Source organism: Lepisma saccharinum, chromosome 9 (assembly GCF_977018435.1).
Source record: "Lepisma saccharinum chromosome 9, izLepSacc3.1, whole genome shotgun sequence".
Lineage (NCBI taxonomy): Eukaryota > Metazoa > Arthropoda > Insecta > Zygentoma > Lepismatidae > Lepisma > Lepisma saccharinum.
The window spans coordinates 61,113,987-61,138,983 of NC_139237.1; the positions used below are offsets into that span (position 1 = coordinate 61,113,987).

The 24,997-nt window shown below is 41.2% G+C and overlaps 1 protein-coding gene across 16 annotated transcripts in view; it reads left to right on the forward strand.

Annotated features, from left to right (window-relative positions):
- The window catches only part of Rbp6 (RNA-binding protein 6), a 1,060,856-nt gene that overhangs the window by 367,098 nt on the left and 668,761 nt on the right, over positions 1 to 24,997 (forward strand). For all 16 annotated transcript variants that reach the window (XM_083128271.1, XM_083128266.1, XM_083128274.1 and 13 more), the window contains exon 4: positions 11,319 to 11,403. In XM_083128271.1, coding sequence (XP_082984397.1) covers positions 11,319 to 11,403 — 85 coding nt within the window. The remainder of the gene's footprint in view (positions 1 to 11,318; positions 11,404 to 24,997) is intronic.

Sequence of the window (24,997 nt, forward strand, 5' to 3'; positions counted from 1 at the left end):
GGGACTGTCGTTCGAAGACAATTGTTTTGAAGCACCAAGCTGAACTGTGGGCCTCCCCGAGATCCCGATCGGTACCTCCCAGCTCCAGCCGCCATTGGCGGACCGGCAAGTAGGCCAAACATTTGATTAATCTTACTTTTCGTACGACCCTCGTATAATAAATCAACGAGGCACTTGGACAACGCTGTCGGCGTGTCTCCCGGTACGAAGAACGAACGTTTTCTTGTCAGTCCGCGCCGTACCCTTCTCTCCGACTCACCGCAGGATCGGCGCCGGGGAGAAGGTGGGGCGCCCTCCCCCCTCACTTTTCAGCCATCGATCCGCGCCTTCTCCTTTTTGGTTTTAATAGACTCGCCCCGGGCTTCTTTCCCCCCGACGTTCACCTTTCAAAAACTCTATCTAGCAGCCAGAGTTAAGAGGCAATTTGCTTGAGTCAATACCCGCTGTTTTCGTTGGCGAAGAGGGCTCCATATTTAACTCCACATGAAGAACGACCACGGGGGGAAAGGCCCCCCCGGTACCTCCCGAGCTATCTCCCAGCCTTTGTGCTCGTATCGCCAGGGATGGAAACAAAACAGAGTCGAGGGAAACTCAAATGAAGAAGGTTCGCGTCTCCGCGTAGGCAGTTTGACTTCCCCTAGTTGCTAACCTTGGCTTCGTAATGTCTGCTACGCTCACGAAACATCCATCTTCGAGGATACGTCGTGACATTTCGGTAATTCTCCACTTTGATCTTTGTATACTTTAATAGTGCTCGTTTGTATTGTTATTTTCAAATATCTCCATAATTATTATATTTTGGCACCAATGTAATGCAGTGCTTTCTAGTTTCGGCATTTCTATGTAATTAGGTATTTCAATATTTCCATATTTTTCGTAATACTATCTCCACAATACAATTATATTGTGCTGTGTTTTCGTTCTGAATTTGCAATATTGGAATATTTTGGTGTTTTGATATATTTATGTACAGTCAACGGCAAAGAAAATGTCCTCCACTATTTTCATTACTTTTTTATTCTACATCCTGTGTTGTTTTAAGGAATGAAAGTATGTTGCATTGTTCTCTGCTTATTGACATCATTATTTCAATTCATTGTCATCACATTGTGTAATACAGTCCGAATGAGAATGGTGGTATTCGTCTACTGTTTCTTTCGCCGGTGGGTGTACTAGTATTTGGATATCTCTGTATGTTATCTTTATATTCTGGTATTTTGAATGTATTGCATTTCGATAATTGCACTTTTTTTTCATTGACATTTTGAATTTTTCCAAAATTTTGCAATGTCTATATTATGAGACCCGGGATCGTTTCCCAAGGGTGAGCGATCTAAGATCGGAATTTTTCCGGCTTCGTTCCCACATAAAGCGGCTCTGGGGATCACCCAGCCTCAAATCAATGCTCACCTGGGGCAACCCTGGGGGATAAAGGCGGCCAGAGCGTGGTGCCGATCACATCACCTCCAAAATGGCCGAGATCGAGAATGTGTGGTGCTCCACATCCCCAAATGTGCCATATTATTTTTATATTTCTGTATTTTGGCATTTTGATGTTTTTTTATTTCGGCTTTTCAAATTTGACATTTCGATATTCTGGTATATTTTGCACATTTCCGGATTTTTATGTTTCATCTGGCACCCTAGTTGTTCTCTGTGCATCTTCTCATTACTCTACCAGTCAGTCATAAAACTTTATCGTAATAAATTATATAAAAGTGGGATTCTGTACACTCTATAAAGAATGATGATGCCGTGAATCTCTTAAGACCAGGTGGTTTCTGGGCGAGTCTGTAACTTTTATGCCCTTTTCTGAGTTTACTAGCCCTTTTACTAGACTATCTGGCCGGCTGGCCTATGGTTTGCGTGTGTGAATTTCTTTTTCATCTCACCTGCCCTTGTAGACGTCGGGCGGTTGTGTACAGTATGTTCGCGTGAGTGGTCGGGGGGGGGGGGAGTCCCCCAATAAATACACTTTTTTTCACTCCGGCCCTCGGTCCTAATTCGACATGACTGCATCCGGACGCATTTACATAATCACACACGAACGTGCGAGGTCTACGCTTAGAGGAGGCACGCATGGTTTCATCGTTTCCCAAACTGTGGGTCTCTGTCTACGCGGGGCCCGTAAAGATAGTTGCTCTCGCTGCGCTCCGATGGTCAGCGTAAGCGGGAAGTTCGCATTTCTGCCAAACAAGCGCAGTTGCATGTCGTTAGCGTATGGACTTTGGAAATGTGAAACTGCAAGGATTTGGCGTTAAAGTTATCGGAGTTAGAGAGACAGACAGACAGAGAGAGAGAGAGAGAGAGAGAGAGAGAGAGAGAGAGAGACAGAACGAGATAGAGTGGGAGACATTAAGTTAAACAGGGTGACAAACTGAAGCAGTTTAATATTGAGAGATGCAATAAGATTGAGGTAGATAGGAAAGTTAAGAGGGAGGTAATGGTAAAATCAGAGATAGATTGAGAGAAATTGAGACTTTTTTTTTTTTCTTAATTTGAGTTCTGCCACTTAAAGCTAATTAAGCCGATAAGGATATTGTCGCAGAAGAGTTTGGCGACGTGAAATATCCGAAATTAGAAGAAGAAAGTTGAGGATGAATGTTGGTTAGATCAAATTGATAAAGGGACATCCATGCGTAGGCCAGGACTCGAACCATGAATGCAATATTGAGAATTCCAGCCAAGCATTCCTCCGCTTGGCTACCAAACCGGTGGATTGAGACAGACAAAGTGAGATAGAGGTAAAAGGGAAGAGAAAGAGAGAAAACATAAAACGGAGAGAAAAGAAAGCAGAGAGAGAGAGAGAAGATACTGAAAGATAAAAATGAAAAGATAGATAGAGAATGACGGGTAAAATAAAGAGAAGGAAAAATATGGAGAGGGAGAAGGAGTAAAAGATAGAGAGAAGAATGGTTAAAGGGAAGGAGTGAGAAAGAGAGAAAAGATGTAGAGAATATTGTAAAAGATAGAGAGATAGAGCAAGAGAGAATATAGAGAGAGACAAAGAGGAAATGCTAGAGAAAAAGGGGGTAAAAGAGAAAGAGAGAAAAATGAAAAGAGGGAGGCAGAAATAGAGAAAAATAGGGTAAAAGAGAGAGAGACAAAGAGAAAGGAGGGAGAGACAGAAATAGAGGGTAAAGCAAAGAGAGAAAGAGAAAATAGGGGTGAAAGAGCGAGAAAGCAGAAAAATAGAGGGGGGTGAGACAAAGAGAAATGGGGAAAGTGAGAGACAGAAAAAGAGAGCTGGAGAAGAGAAACTGCGCTACTTTCTCACAGAGGCTGTCAAGGCTGTGGCAGGTTTTTTATTAATTATATGTATACACACTGTATATGGTTTAATTTTGCAAAAAACTTACGTTGTGGATTAAAACAAGACAAACATTTTCGTATGTATTTTATTTCGTCACGAGACCAAGAAGAGACGAAAAGAGTCTCCCAAGGGGATGACGTACGCTTACCGATTGATTATTCCTGTGGTCCCGGGTAGGGGTGCTCATCCAGGTGGAGAGAGCGGGAAAGAAAGCTCCTTGGCCAGGAATCTGTGGCGACCTTTATGAGTCCATTAGCTTGACATTATCCTCCGCTGGAAATGCCAACTGAAGGGCGCTGCGCGGTATAAAAAAAGAATTCTCTTGCACGTGCTTCAAATACCTCCAACCCCCTTCCATAACTTTCCTTACTCTTGTGCACACAGATTTTTTTTAGACCGTTCTGCTTTGTACATTTCTGCCTTTTTGCCTCAACTAAATTTTCCTCGCAAGAGCTTAATTTTCCTACCCTTTCGGTAATCGGTTTTCTCAACTAAGTGTCGATTGTATACCTAGGTAGTTCGTTCTGGAAGGTTCCTTAATCGGTCTCTAAAAGCAAGCTTGAATAAGAATTTCCCCCTTGTTGGTTATGGTATCGAGGCGGAGACTCACCCCCGACCCCCCCCCCCTTACTCCTTTCAACTCTGTGTCTATCTATTTCGAGGTGAGAATGAGACTATTTCGCCGCCGACGAGCATGCGCACATTTTGAAGTGGGGTGTAATGTTCGTCACGCCAGCTGGTGGCTTACCTCGATGGCTATTTCTGCCACACCTGTTCAAGTGATAGGGTGTCTACCAGTTAAGAAAGTCTAGAAAATGTCAAGAAATTATGCTTGTGGTCAAGAATTTGTGCTGCCCAGTGTTTAGCACGACGCCAAGGGTCCCGGGTTCGAATCCCGCTCTTGTTTCGTTCTTTGTGAATGTCCATTCATCAATTTCATCACTCATCCCCATCTTCGCAAATTAGCCAAGAGGCACAAAAAGCGCGAAGTAAAATAAACTAATTCAATCAATCAATCAAGAATTTTTCCATTTTTTTTATACAGTATAGCGAACTTACATTGTTATCAGGAGCGTATATTCTAGGCTAGCTAGGCTATCTGTGAAGCCTGTAGTTTACAAAATAAAATACAGGAGAAAAATTGACCACAGATTGTAAATAATAGTAACTATTCATATCAGTGAGATGATGATGCTGATTCTGGAGTTGGCTACCTGATTTCCTATGAGTTGGCAACCTGATTTCCTATGAGTTGGCAACCTGATTTCCTATGAGTTGGCAACCTGATTTCCTAAGAGTTGGCAACCTGATTTCCTAAGAGTTGGCAACCTGATTTCCTATGAGTTGGCAACCTGATTTCATATGAGTTGGCAACCTGATTTCATATGAGTTGGCAACCTGATTTCCTATGAGTTGGCAACCTGATTTCCTACGAGTTGGCAACCTGATTTCCTAAGAGTTGGCAACCTGATTTCTTAACAGTAGGCAACCTGATTTCCTAACAGTAGGCAACCTGATTTCCTAAGAGTTGGCAACCTGATTTCCTAAGAGTTGGCAACCTGATTTCCTAAGAGTTGGCAACCTGATTTCCTACGATTTGGCAACCTGATTTCTTAGGAGTTGGTAAATTTATTTCTATTCATAGCCTAGGACGACGTGACATAGTGAGACAGCCCAGCAGATATTGGACTCAGATGATGCTGATTCTGGAGTTGGCTACCTGATTTCCTATGAGTTGGCAACCTGATTTCCTATGAGTTGGCAACCTGATTTCCTAAGAGTTGGCAACCTGATTTCCTAAGAGTTGGCAACCTGATTTCCTAACAGTAGGCAACCTGATTTCCTAACAGTAGGCAACCTGATTTCCTAACAGTAGGCAACCTGATTTCCTAACAGTAGGCAACCTGATTTCCTACGAGTAGGCAACCTGATTTCCTACGAGTAGGCAACCTGATTTCCTAAGAGTTGGCAACCTGATTTCCTAAGAGTTGGCAACCTGATTTCCTAAGAGTTGGCAACCTGATTTCCTAAGAGTTGGCAACCTGATTTCCTAAGAGTTGGCAACCTGATTTCCTACGAGTTGGCAACCTGATTTCTTAGGAGTTGGCAACCTGATTTCTTAGGAGTTGGTAAATTTATTTCTATTCATAGCCTAGGACGACGTGACATAGTGAGACAGCCCAGCAGATATTGGACTCAGAATACGCCGCTGATTGTTATATACCTGTACTGGGACTTGATACAATTGTATATCTGAAAATTTAAAATTGTAATGAGTTGTGGTTAAGATTTGTTCACTTCGTTTCTTGTATGCATGTAGTTTTGTAACAATATTAAATAAAGTAACGAGGCCATTCCGCATCCAGGATGAAGTCGGAATCATTAATTTTCACATGCATTAATAATTAAAGCAAGCTTAAATCTCTTCTTAAGTAACAGCTTCAGTTTTAATCTTAACCGGTTTTGTTTTTATTGGATATAAATATATATTTTCTTAATTTCCAACTATACCTAGATAGAGGGCGATTAAATAAATGTTAAGAAAATGGAAATAAGGGCCAGAAGTCCAGAATTTTGGATTTATTATTTCAGTAGACATGCTGAAGTGAAATCTGCTCGAAAATTTACACGTTAATACTCTCAGAATCACGTATGTACATTGCAGATATGAAATTTCTATATAAGGTCATAATTGAGAAGTAGCATCAAACTTCACGAACTCTCGCTCAGAGTTCCTAGACATAAAACACGGAGCAAGGAAACTTTCCACGCTGCAACTCCAAGACTCTCACTCGTACAATGTTGCTCGTTACGTATGCTTCCGAATCAGTTTAACATCTCAAACCTCTCGAACCAGATAGATATTAGCAGCTGTTATTCGTTTTTTATCACCAACCTACGTAATAATAATAATCTTAGTACTACTTTGTATTCTTTCACTGCTTTAATCTTAGTTTTTCTCTCTGGTTTAAAACTGCTTCTCATGTACTGGAAATGTTAATAAATAAATAAATCGTCGTTGTACACTGAAGATACCGTAAAATTTACAATCTACCGCTTCGATTTACAATCAACAATGAAATTACCACTGCTCTTTGTACGATAACCGTTCATCACACTGCTATCCAGTGACGTGTTCACTCCGGTTGCCATGACTTATGCACCAGCCCTCGTATAATCATAACAATTACATTCGGAGACATACTATACTTATTGCGATTGTACTGTTGTGTCTGGAAAAATCATTTCTCATACTCTCAAGACGCCGACCATCGTAACAGACCCACCCACACAACACCTTCACCTCCACTCCCCCCACCCGGGGACAAAATCCCGCCCCCTTCCCTTTCGGGAAAACCCTTCCCCAACCCCCCAGGAGCATGCATTCCTCGCGAACAATACCCCGACTGTCTCTGCAAAAGCGGGATATTCCGTCGCTGTCGAGGGGAGTCCCGGAGGATCGCAGCTAACAAGCCACTTTACGCTTCAGGCCCCGGGAATCCCCCAGTTGCCATGACAACTGCGTCAATCCACCTCTCGGGGATTTTTCTCCAGTGGGCCGTGGACTCGAGGGAGGCCCCGTCCGCGGAGACCGTGCCGCCTCCTGGTGCCCGATCGCCCAAACTGTCAAGGACAGTGTGTAATCGTGAATGGATAAAAGAAAGGGTGGGGATGGGAGCGTTCGAGCTGAGTCTACTGCACCGGATGTGTACTTGGCTTTATATAGGCTTGACCTCCCATCATTGAGTTTTTGTTTTAAGCTAGGCTAATCGATACTGGACCTACAGTTTAAAGTCGGATGCGAACCACAACGTGCCTCCACCGGCTATCGAACTCGGGACCACGTGATTAACATGCAGCGACGTTGCCACCATACTGACCGCGCCCCCGACTGGCGGCTGACCGACATAGCTCCTCCATATGTCCACCAATCATCTTCGGCGGTGTGTCAACAACCTCAGTTGCGAAATAAAAGTTGTAGTGGTAACATCGCTCTCCCGTTACAACGTTGCCAAGCGTACGTCTGTTTTTGTCCGTTATATTTATTAGCTTGCTTGCAGAGTGTTTGGGTGCTAATTGCCCGTGCTTTGTGTACTATAGTGCAACTTTTATCCAGTATTGGTGCTGATCAACTCTCTCCCCACCTTTTTGTTTTAAAGTACATTTGGCAACATGCTGTGCATCCGACGCTCGTTTGTTTCGTCCCGCCGGTGCCTTATGACACGAAAATGCTCGATACCAGTCGATGAGAATTCAACTGATCTCTGATTCGTTGTTTTCCAGTAGTGTTGTCCACGGGACGAGACGGGACAGGCTTTTAAAAATTCGAGACGAGACGAGATTTACCATGTGTCATGAGACAAACGAATATTTTCGAGACGAGACAGCATTTCCACGAGACGAGACAGGCCAAAGTCTCGTCTCGTGGGCAACACTATTTTCCAGCCGCCAGCTAGAAATACGCGATCAGTATAGGCCAAGGAAGTGACCTTCCGCATGTTTCAGCAGATGTCGTTTCCAAAATGTTCCTTTTGAAATGCCTCACCGTTATTCAAAATTTTGTACAATTCAGTTCCTGCCAAGGGACAAACGGCCCATCATGTTTTAGCGCCGTACCCCGTTGCGCACCCGCAATCTTGGCTTCAATGAATTTGTAATATTGGTCATTTTACGTTGTTTTTCTTCCACTTTTGGCTAATCGCGAAGATGATGATATGATGAAATTGATGAAGGGACTCGCACATAGAACACCCATGCCCCGACCGGGATTCGAACCAGGAACTCCTGACGTCGTAGCGCGCCGTGCTAACCATGCCGTCACGGAAGTCGGCAGGATGGAATTGACGAAGCGACGCTTACAAACCATACAGCACAAATCTCCAGACTATTTTCGTAGGATATCGTCAATATGCAGATCAGATCCAGGGAGCACTCTCGTATGTACGTGGTGACTGCAGAGCGAACAGGGGAGATGATGCTTTATGAGAGGGAGGGAGAGAGGCAAGAGGCTTCGCCGATCGCGTTCGTGCAGTGTGCAGGATATAAGTTCGCACCGCACTAGCTTCAAATCCACTACAGAACTCCCCCCATCGTTCAGTGTTGGGTGTGACGTCGATTTAAGAGGTGAAGTTTTTAACCTGATACGATTGCCTCTCTTCATTAGGTCATTAGCCATACGTTCGCAAACAATGGATGTTATGAATTTCAGTGTGAGGAAGTCCAAAAAGGATTTAGGTCGGGTGACTGGAGTTCCCAATTCTTTGCGAACCCTACGTATCCATGTACTCTCGAGCAATGTTTTTATTGAAGTGAATGGTGAAACGTAGGTACACGGTGACTTCAATCGTGCATATGTGGAACATTCAAACAGAAAAGTGTCCGCTGCTCGTATCTTTTTGAGTGGACAGCAAACAAAGATGATCTAATTGGAGTCAAGATAGCGGAGATTTTCAGTGTTATGGCGCTTTGTTTTGTGTGTCAATGTCTGGGGGAGAGATCGAGGAGTGAACGTACCCTCTGACGCACTCGAGTATCTGCGAGAAAGCATGTCTGGAATTCGCGGTAGTCGTTTATTTCTGGGAACTATGCATCCTCATTGAACCATTTTATCAGTTACGTCTCTCTCTCTGCCTCCCCTATACTCCCTCGAGAGTACGAGGGGTGGAAAAGAAAGATTGATTTCCATGAGATTCCTGGAACTGAATAACGACGATAGATTTTTCTAATAAAAAGGAAGGGAGTAAGGTACATAAAGAATTGTTTGGTTTAGGGGTGGGCTTTCCTTGTTTTCCCTAAATGCACCATAAAGTCCACTTTATGCACAGATATGCTAAACGAGACTGAACCCACAGATTAAAGTGGGATCCGAACCCCAAGTATTTTGAGTCCCATCTCCAGAATTGCATACATTACGTATTACTTAATAAGAATTGTTACATAAAATGACATTGTTATTTCAATTTATGTGAGTATATTTTAGAAGTGTGCCATAGAATTTACGAAATGTAATGTAGCCTATGTCAAATACACTTAATATGTACTAAACCTTCTGAAAATGATTGCCAAGTGTTAATTATATATGAATGCGAACACACGTAAATATGTGACCAGAATACACATCTTTCCCCATTTTGTATTAGGCCTATATTGCCTAAGATTTAAGCGCAACGTAACACGATTTATTGTACGTACATTCAGTAATCCTTTATCTGACGTTTATTTTCCCAATAATAGAAAAGTATGCAAGACTTAATAAAATTGATAGTAACAACATTTTAGTGTTGATACAGCTAGTTCTGTACTGTATATCACCATTTAATTATTTTTTTCAAATAGTTACTTCCATAAATCATTATTTGATACTTCTGGGCAATTTAAACCTAACCGGGAAACAAGTGAAGTTTTACCTTTGTGCAAAGGACTGTAATGCAAGTACAAGATTGCTGGACTTTAACCTAGCCCTATATGTAACCCGAGATACTGGTTTGCTTTTCTGATTGCATATACGTCAGGGTAAATGAAGTGCGTAACGTTGGGTTGCATCTCGACAGGATAAGGTAAAAATATGTTTTAGTGCTCATAGTGTGATATAGAAAATAGTCTAAATCTCTATACATTGTCATTTCTTCTCTGTTGTGACTGTTGCTAATATCTCTGGCAACAATATTAAGATGGGACATTAGATTGCAGCAGTAACATGGCAAGAATGACCGCTATTCTAGGAGCCTTTACAGGTATGTCAAGATGAGCGACATTTCTTAAACAATGAAGCTCACATCTCTCCCATTCCTTCATATACCTATCCAGCTCCCCCTGCCCTACTGTTTCTTCCCCTTTTTGGTGCAGGCAACTACTAAACATGATTTATACTACTAGAGTCTTAAGAGTGTGTATGTGTGGTTAACAGAGCACTTTTCTTTAGCGACTACATAGCTTTAGTGTTAGTTTTAATAAACTAGTCAAACATTGGTGCAATGCATATGTTGGGAGTTGTTTGTTGAGCGGAGAGGTAATTTTTAATACAGTTATACATTGGCAGGCTTTTTCATTGGTGATTGACTGCTACATCTACTCATACTAGCGCTAATAGTCACCAGACTGATGTGATATTCCTACCCTACTGCAGTTCTTATAATGTAGCATTACAGAAATACAGGGTAATTATAAAGTCAGTGATTTTTTTTTTAATGATGTGATTAAACGATTCATGAACATGTAATAAATCATACCACAAGTGAAAGACTGTCAAATATTATTTTTTCACGCTTCGTCGGCGTAGTTGTGGAAACAGACGACAGAGGCGCCACTGCCACAGTCATGGCTGCGAACCAATTAGGTGGAGAAAGCGTCCACTTGAACATGAAACTAGGCTTTCCATCATGTGTGCATAATCTCAATCACTTGGCATTACGAACGGGCCTTATTATTTCCTTTTGACATTGTTCCAAAATGCTGTCACATATTTTTACAGCAAATTATAATCGCAGTGTTTCTTGAATTATGTTCAGGGGGACTTCCCATTAGTGCTGTTCAAATCCTCGTCACGCAACGCGTGCATTTCCCAGATACGTTTGACATCAGTTGCGCACAAGTCATGTCATATCACGCATGTCATCGTTACTCCGTAATAGCCTGCCTGACGGGGATCGTGGCAGAACGCAGTGCATTCATGATTATATGCTAGCCAGGGGACACCCGCAATCCACACCGTACGTAGGTTTACCGTATCAACCATCAGTCCTGACAGAGCACCAATTTGTGGCAGTATCCTGAGAGCGTCTTTAACCCGCACAACACCCATGCGCGTTGTTTTGCTTCCTAACAGGATAACCATATTTTTTTTTTTGCTAGAAACTAATTCCATCGCCGCAACATGGGTTTTAAACTTGTCTCCAAGCTCAACAAACAATTCCGATAGGGTATAGTGTTCTACTACTAAACATTTTTTTCACTAGTCTGTCTTGGTAGTTCACCTAGTAATAGAAACTGTTTATGTTTGTTGTAGGGGCTTCGGATTTATCACCTTCGCCGATCCAGCTAGCGTAGATAAGGTATTAGCTCAAGGCACACACGAGCTGGATGGCAAAAAGGTACCGTAGATCTTTTGTTTTTAGTAAACTTAGTGTTGTAAAGTTACTTGTTGTCCAGTAAAAGTTATATACCTGTTACCTCTGAAACCATGTCCCAACAATGTTTTTCTTGTATTAAGGTTGAAAGTGTACGAATCTCTTAAGAGCTGTTGAATATAGATGAGTGTAATGTGACCCACTTGCAACCGAATCCTTAAACCTTTTCATAGCTTTGACGCCGAAGGGAAGAAGTTAAACGAACCACACAAACTATTCGAACAAGTGTTCTCCGGTTACCAGCCAGGTTCAATCGACATTGGCATCCAACATTTCCCCCTGAAGATGAGAGCAATGTGTGCGCGCCAATCGTTGCATAGTAACGCCGATTTAACCTGGCTGGTAACCAAAGAACACTTGTTCGAATCACGTTCTTACGAAAGCTACAAATCCTACGCAATCTATGTACGTCATTCAGTAATGGTAAATTAAACCAATCCACCATGCAATATATGTGATACTCAATAATAACTTTGTAATACTCCTTAAGTATTATGTAGAATTTTCCGTAGGATTAAGTTAATAATACTTCGTTTGACATGGGGGACATAGAAAACACATTAAGGGTTACAAAATAGTTCAAGGTAAACCCAATCTTCAATGGACAGTTGATGAAGGTTCTAATCCAGTTATGTTACAAAGGTACATGTGGTGGTTCGATGAAACTAAATCTATTCACAGAATTGGACACTTTGAATTAGAGAGAGAACACGAATAGAACGCATGTAGACAATGATAAGTACATATAATTAATGAGAAATCTTATGAAGGTAAGTTCGATCAAGGAATATAAAGTAATAAAGGTTTACCAAATAGGAAGAAATAGGCGATAGACAGTAATGTAATGATCCACACTTAGGGAATGGAAGAAGAATCCCGTATTTTACGTAGTTTTTCTATTTTGGGGTAATCGAAACGATGAGGGTGGATGTTGATTACATACGAGTTTATGAATAGACACTCGCAAAGAACACCTATGTACAAGTCGGGAATCGAAGAAGAAACTGTATCGAGATTGATAATTGGACCATGGAAGGGGGCGGGGGGAAAGAGTCTCGATTAACGGTTAGCTCTAAGGGAGCAAAACAGACGATAATCCAATGCACTTCCTCCGTACAGCGTGTCAAAAACTGGATCTTACTCGATAAGCGCTTATTACTCTTAATATCGGAAACGCAAACGATAATAAAGTTACCAACATCATGCAAAATTGATTTTCTAATATTTGAAGCAGTTATACAAAACAAATATGTAGAACCACAAGCAACATCTACATACAGACACAATCATGAATGTTTGCAAGATACTTTTCAGCGAGGGGCAAGCGGTATTTATTGCAGGGGCCAAACCAAGCATATTTTCCTCCCTAATAGTGATGTCCCCTAAAATAAAAAAAACACTTCTTCAGTTAGAAGTTACCATATATATGCAACGACCTTATAATAAACATAAATTAATGTGACTGAAAAGAAATTGTAAGAGTGAAAACTATAACTTCTGGTTGGCATTCATTTTCCAGGAAAGGGCCTGGCCTCTCTTGTTCCCCATACCAGACGTGCATGTGCACGATGTAATATTATTATACACCACTGAAAATTCATATTTTAATAAGTAAATGTAAATTAATGTCAAATTAAAACATTTGATTTATGAAAGTACAGAACATATCTATTTTTGTCGTGTAAATGCAATCCTCCATACAGACTTATGATTGGATTGAAATGATCTGTAAATGAAATATCGAGAGACCTTCCTTTACACGAAAATTAATATTTAATAAATTCTTAGGCTAATCTTGTGCCTCATATACAGGTAGTAACTTGTAACGAAAAGGTAAAGATTGATAGCAGAAAATTACAATATAAATGTCGTACTGTTTTCAATGCAGGAGATGGAAAGGAAAATAAACCACGTATGCAAATTGCTCCTCGTACAATGATCCTAAATGTTGCATTTCCTATGTTCATTGGACTCATTTGTTGAAAACTGTATTGTAAAAAAAAGGTGGTTGGGGGGGGGGGGGGTTGTTCTCCCCAAAATATAAAACCCTTGGGGGAAGCTAAGAGGAGAAATTAATATACGTACTTTGTGAACAAATTTTGAATTCGCTTAACTTGGATAATGTTCGGTTCAGTGATTGGATTTCTTGAATCGAGGATTAGGCGCGAGTGAATTGATTCTTGAGAGAATTTTGAAGATTGTAGGGAACAGAAGTAGCTTCGAGGAGCTTTTAGTTGTAATTGGCTCGTACTTAATTGTAGTTTTATGTCGGTTTCCTGTTACGTTTGTGGCGTTACAGTCGATAGGGCGTCTTGACTGCCACGCGGAACACCCGGGTTCGATTCCTCTGGGGTCTGACAAACCTGGGTAGGGGTAAAGGCAGCCAGAGCGTTGTGTTCATCATACCAGTGGACAATAAGCACGGGGAACTTTATCTTACTTTTGTTTATTTGGGACGATGATTACCTAGATAAAATTAATTATTGTACACGCTAAATTAACGTGTCAATATCGGAATGTGGGGAGCTTAATATCACGAACAGCATTCATCCCCGTGCTCAATCTTCATATAGCCATTCATGTAATCGTAGTTCATTGCTCAGCTAAGGGTCCTATGGTGTTATTGAGTAGAAGTTCATTTTTATCCCAGACGCGACCTTCTTCGAAGCTACCACGTAGTACCCCCGAGTACTGCATGCTTGAGCGTCCGACACCTGGACACGCTGGCATAGTGATTTAGTTGTTCGATATGCTTTAAAGAAAATCTTCCATGTAAAGTCCCTAAAAATTCCGAAAAACTCCCGGAAAAATTCAGTTACTCGGAAAGAGGAGAAAAATCTTACAAGGGAAACATTCACGTTATCTAGAACAAGGTGAAGTGGTAGTCCGTGATTTCACGTGAACTGAAGCGGTTTTTTAAACATATTTTTATTTGTCTAGCGTTTGGTCTTTTAATCCATTAACTTGAATCAGTTCTGTTTTCACTGAATGGCTTATGTCCCCGTAGTATGAGAACGGCGCTACTAGCCGCAGTGCTGACGTATCCATTATAATTTTAAATAACCAACCAACCAATAAAAAGAGGCAGAAAGCAATGAATCGATTAACCTGAGTGAGTATAAAGGACCTGGATTGAAATTTGAATTCAAGACTTTTGTTGTACAGTCGCGGACACTAATGGGTTGTAATGATCCCATTGAAAGTCAAAATCCTGGACGAAAAAATATATTACATTGAAATTACTATGCATATTCAATGCTTATTTTTTTTCCAAAGAGCTTGCACTGAACTGAAAAATATTGGTCCTTGACTTAATCTCTTTAAACTTTTAACAACTTTTAAACTTAAGCCTTGGTTAGTCTCCTTATAAAGTCACATAATGGGGCAAAAGCTAAAGGGAAGTATAATATGGCAGAGTTCCCAATCTCCCTAAGGATCTCGGGGATAAGGAAGACAAATTGACGAGTGTTGTAAAGTTAAGAGGTCTTGGATATGTATTCAGCCTTTGTAGTTGTCCTTTATTGAATCTTATGAAGTATTTACACGTTCTTTGGTTAAAAGAACATGATTTAACTACCAGAGCAAATAATAAGTTCACATGAAAGACTCGTAAGCATACACGTGATGCCTCTCAGGGTGTGGAGGTAATATCTCTCTTCGTTGTTCAAACCAAATAAAAATCAAAGTTAAGTTTTCACTAAGGAAAAGCAAGTCTATTGTACTTCTTTGCAAACTAAATACTTATATTTCTAATATATAATCCATGTCACTGAAAGAAATTAGACTTCTTATAATTCAACTTGATCACTCTTTCCAAAAACCGAGCCCGAACTTCCAAGTCCAGACAAAAGACACTTGTAATTGCCATGGTAACAACCCTTACAATACAAGTATATGCAGGTTAGTTACTAACCTGACATTATCAAAGATAGGTAAATCACAGAAATTAAGATTAAAGAACAATAAACATTTGTACAAAAGAAAAGAAAATTAATAACAATAAATACTAGTGAAATGGGAAAGGACGTATCAGTATTCATTTAGACTTATACTGTAGTCGAGAAGAAGCTAGCGAAGATTTTATCACAGCTCAGGAATGTCCGTGACTGTACATGTCCAGCGCTTTTGAACCAGCTACAGTTACCATCATATTATTAATACATCACGGCAGAATTCTACTTTAGCTGTTTCAACAATCCTAGGGTGTCTGCCAGTCAAGAAAAAGTCAGTACATCAACATGTCGGTCAATAAAATCAAGAAGTTTTGCTTTTCTAGATTATAATGAATTTACATTGTTATATACCTGTACTGAGACTCGATAAAATTGGATGTTTGGAAATCTAAAATTGTATTGATTAATGGTTAAGATTTGCTCACTTTGTTTCTTAATACGTACATTCTTGTATGCGTGAAGTTTTGTAAAAATATTAAATAATGTGGCCATTCCCCATCGAGGATGCAGTCTGAAGCATTAATTTTTACATGCATTAATAATTAAAGTAAGTCTTGTTAGAGGACAGATTCAGTTTTTTAATCTTAACAGGCCGTGTGGTAAGGGTTTTTCATTGAATAAAAATATCTATTTCCTTAATTTTGAACTATTCCTAACTAGGGGGCGATTAAAGAAGTGTTAAGAAAAACGAAGTAAGGAGGTCAAGAAAGAGCCAAGAATTTTGGATTTGTTATTTCGGTAGGCACCCTGCTTACCCTTAGGGTCCGGTCCATATTGCAACCACCCTTATCGACTCTCGGATGCAAAATTTTATGACCAGTCTCCGAACATATGAATCGTTCCGCCGGCTTCCCCCATAAGTTCTGGACCACATCCTGCGGTATATGGTCTCCTCCTCCCCCGCCCCCTTCTCCCCCCAACGAAACCATCCTTCCGATAAGAGCGAGTGCATCGCTTGCCTTGGTCCCCCGAGGGAACAATGCATCACGTGTTGCCTATATCCCAGGATACACACCTCGCTGCGGACCGGCGATATTTTTTTAAGTGAAGGGACTGCCGAATGAGCAACTGCTGCCATCTTGTGGATCCTTCTGCGTTATGGGTCGAGGTCGAGTGAATATTAATAACTAGTTGACTATTATCCGTCACCTCAAAAATGAACGGCAGAAAAACTTAGTCTAATCGATGGTTAGCCTACTAACTAATCTGGTATCTAAACGTATAGTGATTTGGTTTATTTTACTTAGCATTTCTGCCACTTTTTGGCTAATCGCTAAGATGAGCATGAATGATGCCATAATGAAATTGATGACGGGACACTCACAAAGAGCACCTATGCCCAGGTTGCGGGATTTAAACCCGGCGTACTGAGCTAACCACTCCGGCACGGACACGAAGAGACCATACTTCTGGAGTCTCCAGAGCTAGAAATCATGCTGCTGACATATGTGCGTGTTTCTCGTGGCAGTACAGTCCGTACCAAAAGTTTAAGACCACCTTGGCATGTGTTTTTCAGACAAACAAAGAAAAGTACATATGTGAGTGCTTTTCATGAAATAAACACTTTAATACAAAATTGGAATTATTATGTATACTGTTATTGAAAGGTACATCAAGATCAAGAAAGTGTAAGGGCATATTAATGCACTTATAACTAATAGATTCAACCAAAGGTACAATTTGTAAAATCATTAAATCTGAACTTTGAAAATATACTTGGAAACATTTCTCCTGAAATTAGATGAATGAAGTGTGAAATTTTAATAATCAACAGGTCCACCTCTAAGTTTCAAGCACATTTGCACACGTTTTCTCATGCTGCGGACCAATTTCTGTCATTCTTGGGGCGTAATCTCATTCCATACTTTGGAGATCTGTTCACGAAGTTCCTGGACATTCCTTGGCTGGCGTCTGGCTACGCGAAGACCAATGGTATTCCATAGGTTTTCTATAGGATTCAGGTCCGGACTTCGTGCTGGCCAAGGCAACAATGGGATTTCCCTTGCTTGAATCCAAGCCATCTTTGCCGCTGACGTGTGGCAAGTCGCGTTCTCCTGCTGGAAGACGAAGTACCCGTTGTGGAGCTTCTGGACGGACGGGAGCACGTTGTCTTTCATTGTTTCGATGTATTCTCGTGATTCCGTGGAGCCAGGAATGAATCTCAAAATCCCGGTCCCTGCAGCAGACATGCATCCCCAGATCACGACTCATTGACCCCCACCCTGAACACCTTGCACGAGACATTCGGGGAGAAGTTTCTCGATTGCTGTCCTCCGAATTCTCACTTTTCGGGAGCTGTACAGCACGAATCTCGATTCTTCACTGAAAAGGACCTTACCCCAATATTCCATGGACCAGTTTATTTTATTTTTGCACCACTTCACACGATTTCTCTTATGTACATTGTTGAGCAATGGCTTTTGAGAGGAGCGTAAGACGCAAGTCCATATTCCCCAAGACGACGCGAAATGGTAATATTTGAAACCCTTTCATTAGTGGAATCTTCAAATTCCCTCATTATCGCTAGAAGATGGGCTTTACGGTTATTCTTTGCCACTCTCGAGATAATCCGGTCCTCGCGTACAGACGTTACCCTGGGGCGGCCGGAGCGTGGTTTATCAACCACTGTACCTGGCTGCTTGAATTTGTTTAATGTGTTCGCCACGCATGTTTTACTCACATTCAATGCGACTGCAATTTCTCTATGAGACCTATTGCATCTGTACATACCAATTATTTGCCATTTCACGGCCAAGTGCACAGATTTTTTCCCCATTATCACGTAGCTTGCGATTCAAATAACCTATTTTATTATCAAGCGTAACGAAAACAGGTTTGGACTTGCACAATGTTGCTACTCGAGATATGTCTTTCTGCGCCATCTATTGACACACATTTCAACTAATGACTGATAAAATTTGTTCACTCCAGCGCAGTCGCTAAGGAAGATATTGTTATCTGAGGACCTCTCAGTTTTCGCTGTATTTTTTATTTTGCGAATTGTAGAAAAAATATAAAACGAGAAACCAATTTTGGATTTTTTTGCGCGAAAACCTTTGTTCATGATCCACAATACTGGAAAAAATTCAGTACTGTCATAATGACGTCGGTTACGTGTATACACATGAAGGGCCAGGGGGAAAAACGATGAATGTTCATTCGAGACGATTTGCCAGGAAATGAAAAACAAAGTATTTCTTTCCATAAGAACGTTAATAAATGCCAAAATAATAATGCGTTTTTCAGGCACTTCTCATCGTTTCCCAAACAAGGCCGTTCTCATGCTTATAGTACAGCTTCTGAACTATCAGATGGCGTTGCGATCTCAAAATGGGCGAAAAATCGACATTCATCGTTTTTCCCCCTGGCCCTTCACATTCATCTGTACTTCAAAATGCTGGATTTTTCAGTTAAGAAATTTGATTTTCCACTTTCGTATCTCAAGAACTACAAGACGTGTACCAATATTTTTTTTCGGCAATATATGCCTCACACACTATATTGTTTCCATACAATTTCACTCCATATTTGTACCAAAAACTTTCGGTCAGGATTAATTTATATGAAAAAAGTTGGTGGTCTGAAACTTTTGGTAGGGACTGTATATTGGTGGCTAGTTTTTAGAAACATAATTCACATGGAAGATTTTGCTTAGATTTACGAAAATCTAATACTTGTGACCAAACATGATTAAAAACAAGTAACCAGCTCTTTCGATAATGACGGAGTGTCCTTTGTTTGGCGCAGTGGTAACCTCGTCGCCTTGTATTCAAGGGCACACGGCGATTCGGATCGCACTCTCGAACTGTGGGCCCTGTCACGATTAACCTAGCTGTGCACAAAGGCGACTTATAAACTTAAAACTTATTTGTTTAGTCCAATTTTAGGCGCAGCTAGGCTAATCGGGACAGTTCGTACGGTTTAAAGTGGGATGAGAACCACTGTGCAATTCGCCCATGCAGGGAATCAAACCCGGGGACCCTTGGTTACAAGACGACAGTATTATGTACAGGCTATCAGAGAGGTATTTCGAATCATATGTTTTCTAACAGTCACCAATATTTGGGCTATTCATAGCAATTTCTATGCGTACCTTGCCAAGGATTCGAACCTACGACCTCTGGTATGCACACTCTTCGCGTAACCTACGTAACTGATACGTGTGTTTCTCCCAGGGGGAAGGGGAGGGGGCTTGAGCGGAGGTTGAAGAGAACGTAACGTGTTTTCATAATGCTCACTCTCTGCCACAGAATAAACCCGTCACTCCATAATTTTGTTTTCCACCCCAACCCCCTCCCCTCCTCATTCGGCAGTCCTTCAAAACTCGTGACACCCGGCGGTCACTTTGCGAAACCACCTTAATTTGCCCTGCGCCCGCATTTCGCCGCTTAACTCCTCTTTTATCCTCGCCATCAGCGCCGCCTGGAGGCAGTTAACAACAACACACCGGAAAACGCGGAAGGTAAGGAAACTCGGAGTTTTGCGGGATGTCATGTATCCATGGCAACGGGACGGCAAACTCTTTTGTTTCCCCGCGCAAAACCTGCGGACTCGGATTGGTTAACCGACGCATTAGCTTTAACAGTGTGACGTAATGCGGATGATCCTGAGGTTGTACCCCCTCCCCTTATAATAGCACCGTGCCCCTCCCTCCTTTCTTATGGATATCCAGGCCAGCCTTTTCGAAATCGATGGATGATAAATAAATTATCTGCTCGATTAGGTATGTCAGTGACTAAAGAACTGCTGCTAATGCAATGGCAGCTTTCAAACTAACGGTCGAACACAGTTTGTGTTCGGCAAACATCGTTTAGGTTCGTGTCACTAGGTAACGAACACTGCTCGGAGGACGAACTGAACAGGGATCGTATGTTGCCAAACCCATTGTCAGAGTATGGTTATCTGCGAACGGACGATCGAAAATTGAAATTAATAACAATGATACAAAGCTAAAAGAGTGATTGATTGTTTCATAACAATAAGAATACACAAACTAGCATTGGTATTGCTAGAGAACAAGCGATGCTACCCCAACAGTGTACACTTCGCAACTGAGCTTATTATCCCACCAGCGTACACTCTCACGAAGACGATTGGCTGTCAGAAATAGCTCTCAAGGTCAACCAGTGTTGCCACACGAAGGGAGATTTTCCTTTTTGCAGTTCAGTTCGGCCGAAATTTTAAGGGAAAAGGGAATTTCGAAGAGGAAATCGCGAAGGATGAAGATGAGTGATGATTAAATTGATGGAACGGACACTCGCAAGGAACGCCCAGGCCGGGATTTGAAGCCGGAAACCCTAGCGTCGTAGCACGTTTAGGGTTGAAAATTCAACAGCGAGGGCCTCCCCGATGGCGCAGTGGTAACGTCGCCGCCTTGTAATCAATGGGTCCCGGGTTCCATTCCCAGTGAAGGCACACAGTGGTTGCGATCACACTGTAGGTCCAGTCCTGATGGACTTAAAACACCAAATCAATCAATCAATCAACGATGAATACAACGCCAGAGGGTTGGTATTCCCTTCTTGGTAGAGCTTGATTTCGCAATTTCACCTTGTATGCAAGGGTCCCCGGTCTTGATTTTGATTTTGATTTGATTCTTGTTATTTTGCGTCGCTTCTCGTGCCCTTTTCGCTAACCACGACGATGAGGATGACTGATGACATGATGAAATTGAACGGACGCTCGCAAAAAACACCCATGCCGAGGAAGAGATTCAAACCTGTGACCTTTGGTGTCTTTGCGCGCTTTGCTAGCTACTCCACCACTTAGGTTGGCTCCCGATTTTGATTCTCGGTGTTTAGGATCAAACTTTAAAATGTAAATTTAGACCCGATTAGCCTATGCGAGCATAAGGTGAGTTTAAAACAAAGGTTTCCAAGAGAACTTATAGTACATCCGTGCCTTACTCAGAATGGCGTCACGCTAACCACTCCGCCGGTTCTTCTCTGTGAAAAATGAGTGCCGGCAACATCCGCACAGATAACTGTAATTTGACCTGTAATTACGCGTAGAGCCCCATTGTTGCACGCTGCGAAGCAAATGACCTTCCGACGTAAGACAGTGAAGAATTGATCCGCCCTTTAGAGGAAAAAACGCAATTAAAAGAGATTAAAGAGGAGGCTATTCCCAAGCGAAGGACATTTGTTCCTGAAATATAACCGATGGACATCCTCCACCCCCACACACTGCTCATCCATCATCCACTTCCATCCGAAATCGATTGGCGATCTGTTGGTGCTGCCTCCTGCAGATACTTTGAAAATATGAATATATGCGCGGATGGATATAGCTCTCATTCTAGTCTGTTTTGATATGAACTGCAGTGCGCTCTCAATCTTCACTAATGTGTGCCGGTATGTGTGCTTGTAATTTTTCATTGTAAATGGGGTAGCATTTACGAATGTGCTAAAGGAGAGGTGGACTGGAAGATGGGAATGTGCGACGGATATTATTCACTGTGCCTTTCACTTCACGATCCATATTTGAAGGCCTACTACCACAGACAAAGTACGGTTATATGTGTACTACTGGCTCCGAGTGTATACCGCTCGTTTTGCCTGTTCGAGCGTTATTCGCTCGAGCGAAGAAGCCCTCAATTCCGTACGCTATCTAGCGTCGTCCGTGCGAACTATTTGGCGCTCGACCAAAATCCTCTCTCTCTGCAACACACTAATACCGAAAGTCTAAAATAAACACTAAAATGGAACAAAATAGGAGAATTGACACTATAAGTATAAAAACAGGCACTGAAAATTTGTAAAATTCGTTAAGTAGGCACTGAGATTGTGTCGCCGGGAACTAAACATGAAGTAATCACAATAAGATAAGCAATATACAAGCACCACTATAACACCATTAAGCCTTGTTTCCATGATATGAAAAACTCAAATTGCTGACCAAGGCAGAAATGAATTTTTGTTATAAGACATAAACTAAACGTAACGTTTCAACCTTCTAGCACGGTCTTCTTCAGATTGTACCAAGTACAAATGGAACAAGGTTCAAAAGAGGAAGATATACATGTGTATATATGTATATACACAAAAATCACTCCCCCTCCAGACACAAGATTATTAGAAAGTTGTTTGTGGCACATTCCAGCAGGAAACTTACAGGAAGGGAGGGCGAAGCATCTTAATAAATTGCGAAGAATGCAAACAATAAAAAGGAAAACAGAGAAGAGGAAGGCATTATCTACAAAGTGAAGTGTAAAGAATGTCAGTGTGTGTATATAGGAGAAACGAAAAAGGAGGCTGAAAGACAGGTTGAAACAATATAGGGAAGAACGAAAGAGGAGATAAGGAAGAGGAATGAAGAAAAAAAAGGATAAAAAAAGAGCGTGAGATAAAAGAGTCCAACCATTTTCCAGATGAAAGGAAATGTTTATCCAAATCGCCTGTCAGGTGAAAGTACAGTTGACAATGGAAGGCCACCTGCTGGAATGTTCCAATAATCTTCTGTCTGGAGGGGAGTGATTTCTGTGTATATATATCTTCCTGTTTTGTACCTTGTTTCATTTGTACTTGGTACAGAGTCTGAAGAAGACCTTGCTAGAAGGTTGAAACGTTACGTTTAGTTTATGTTTTAAAATGAAATAAATTTCTGCCTTGGTCAGCATATTGAGTTTTTCATACAAGCACGACGTGAAATAGGCGGGTAACGACGTCGCCTCGTAATCAGAGGGACCATGGTTTGATCCCCGGCTGACGGACACTACACAGTAGTTTGAATTCCACCTTAAAGTGTACAGTGTTTACACGATTCTACCGTTAAAATTTAACAGTTTACCTGTCAGTTTACGAAAACGAGAAGCAACCGTATTTCTTAATTTAAAATTCAATATTTTGTCTTTCTTAAAGACAGAGATAATTGTTATAAATTGCAGCAGAGTGCTCCATAAATGTATTTTTAAAACTTATTTGAAATGGATTGACTATGTGATTACCATACATAGTTTAACGGCTACGGTCATTTTTGGGATAACGCTCATGGTCATTGTTGGAATAATTGCTGAAATTGACGGTCTTAGGCCGCTATTTCTGTGTAGCTTCTGTCAGGATTTGCCTATCGGAGCATAAGAGAGCTTATGTTAAATAAGCACTAATATAAACAGAATAAGGAAACCGCCACTAACAGTGTTGAAACACGGAAAAGTTTGTATAAATTGTGTTAAATTTGGACTGAAAGTGTATCCTTCGATACTAACATGGATAGATTACTATAAAGAAGGAAGATAGGCACTGGTGAGATAAATTAGGCCATATAAGTGTAAAGTAGGCAATAGGGGAGACAAAATTTGATCTAAGGGAGTAAAATAGGCACTAAAGAGGGGTATGAAGACTAAAAACGTGAAACAAGTTATAAAAGGAAAGAGTACTAAAATCTTAAATTAGGCCCTAAAGCAGAGATTGTGCCAAAATAGGCACTAATATAGGGAATTGAAAAGAAGCGTTAAAACCTAAAGGTAGATAGATGAGAAGAGGATACAAATGTATGTATAAGCGAAACGGGAAATTGATAGTGAAAGAGGAGAAAAATTCACTAAATGAGTAGAAAGCAAGAAAACATACATTTTCAGAGTGAAAATATACATTCGAAAATATAGGAATGAAGCGTTAAGAGACTACAGGAAAGTCGCACTGAAAATTAGCCAGAACCGCAATAACAGACCGCAAATCTGTATTTAATGTACAGTGCGCAGCATAACTCGCTAGCCCTGCAATTTTGGCATCGAGTTCATTTTCGCGTCACAACTGCAAGTGAGTGTTGCTATGCGAATGTTTTCCCACCTCATTATCTGTCGACAGAGAGAAACAGACAGTTGCACCTAAGCTTGTGCCATTGTTGAGTTTATTGTTGTTGTTAACCTCAGTATGCAACTTTCTCTTTTGGGATAGCGAATTATGCCGCACCCTGTGTAATGAATGTAACTACAGTAGTGAAGGATCGCACATTCAATAAGCATTCGAGACGGTATGGAAAACAGCAAATGTGCACTTTGATAGGAATTGGAAATGAAATACATAGTAAGAACAAGAAATAGACAACAGAAAGGAAAAGCAAGCTACAGAATCAAGGAAAACTTTTAAATCCCATTATGAGCATTGTAAACAATATGTAAATTTTCTGAAACTTCTGTTATATTAAATGGGCACATCGAACTGGCAACACTGATTTGATTCATTCGTAGAATTTTCAGCGAAAAATGGTCTCTCTCGACGAGGACTCGAACAATGGCAGGCTTGGCTTGCCTGATTTTTCGTTCCCCCTATTTTACCTGTGTGGAATCGTGTCTGCTGTGCGTGTGCGTAATTTATAGAACTGATTTGATTGTTCTTGAATTGGAAGGCGGGAATCGTCATATTTTCTTCAAGTTGTTAAGAAATATCCTACTCCTTGTCCTGGAACAGTTAGGGAGAAATTATTGATGTCAGCGCTGGCATGTACCCTTTTGGGGAATAGTACTACTGCGACGCGGCAACACTGTTGCTTTTCCTTGTGAGAGATAACCCGCCAATGAGTTTTCTCCCGCAGTCCCTTCGGAAGGAAATTCCCTTTATGAAAATATTCTCCACTCTCGAGCGTAGGAGCGGTCTTTGCTTTTT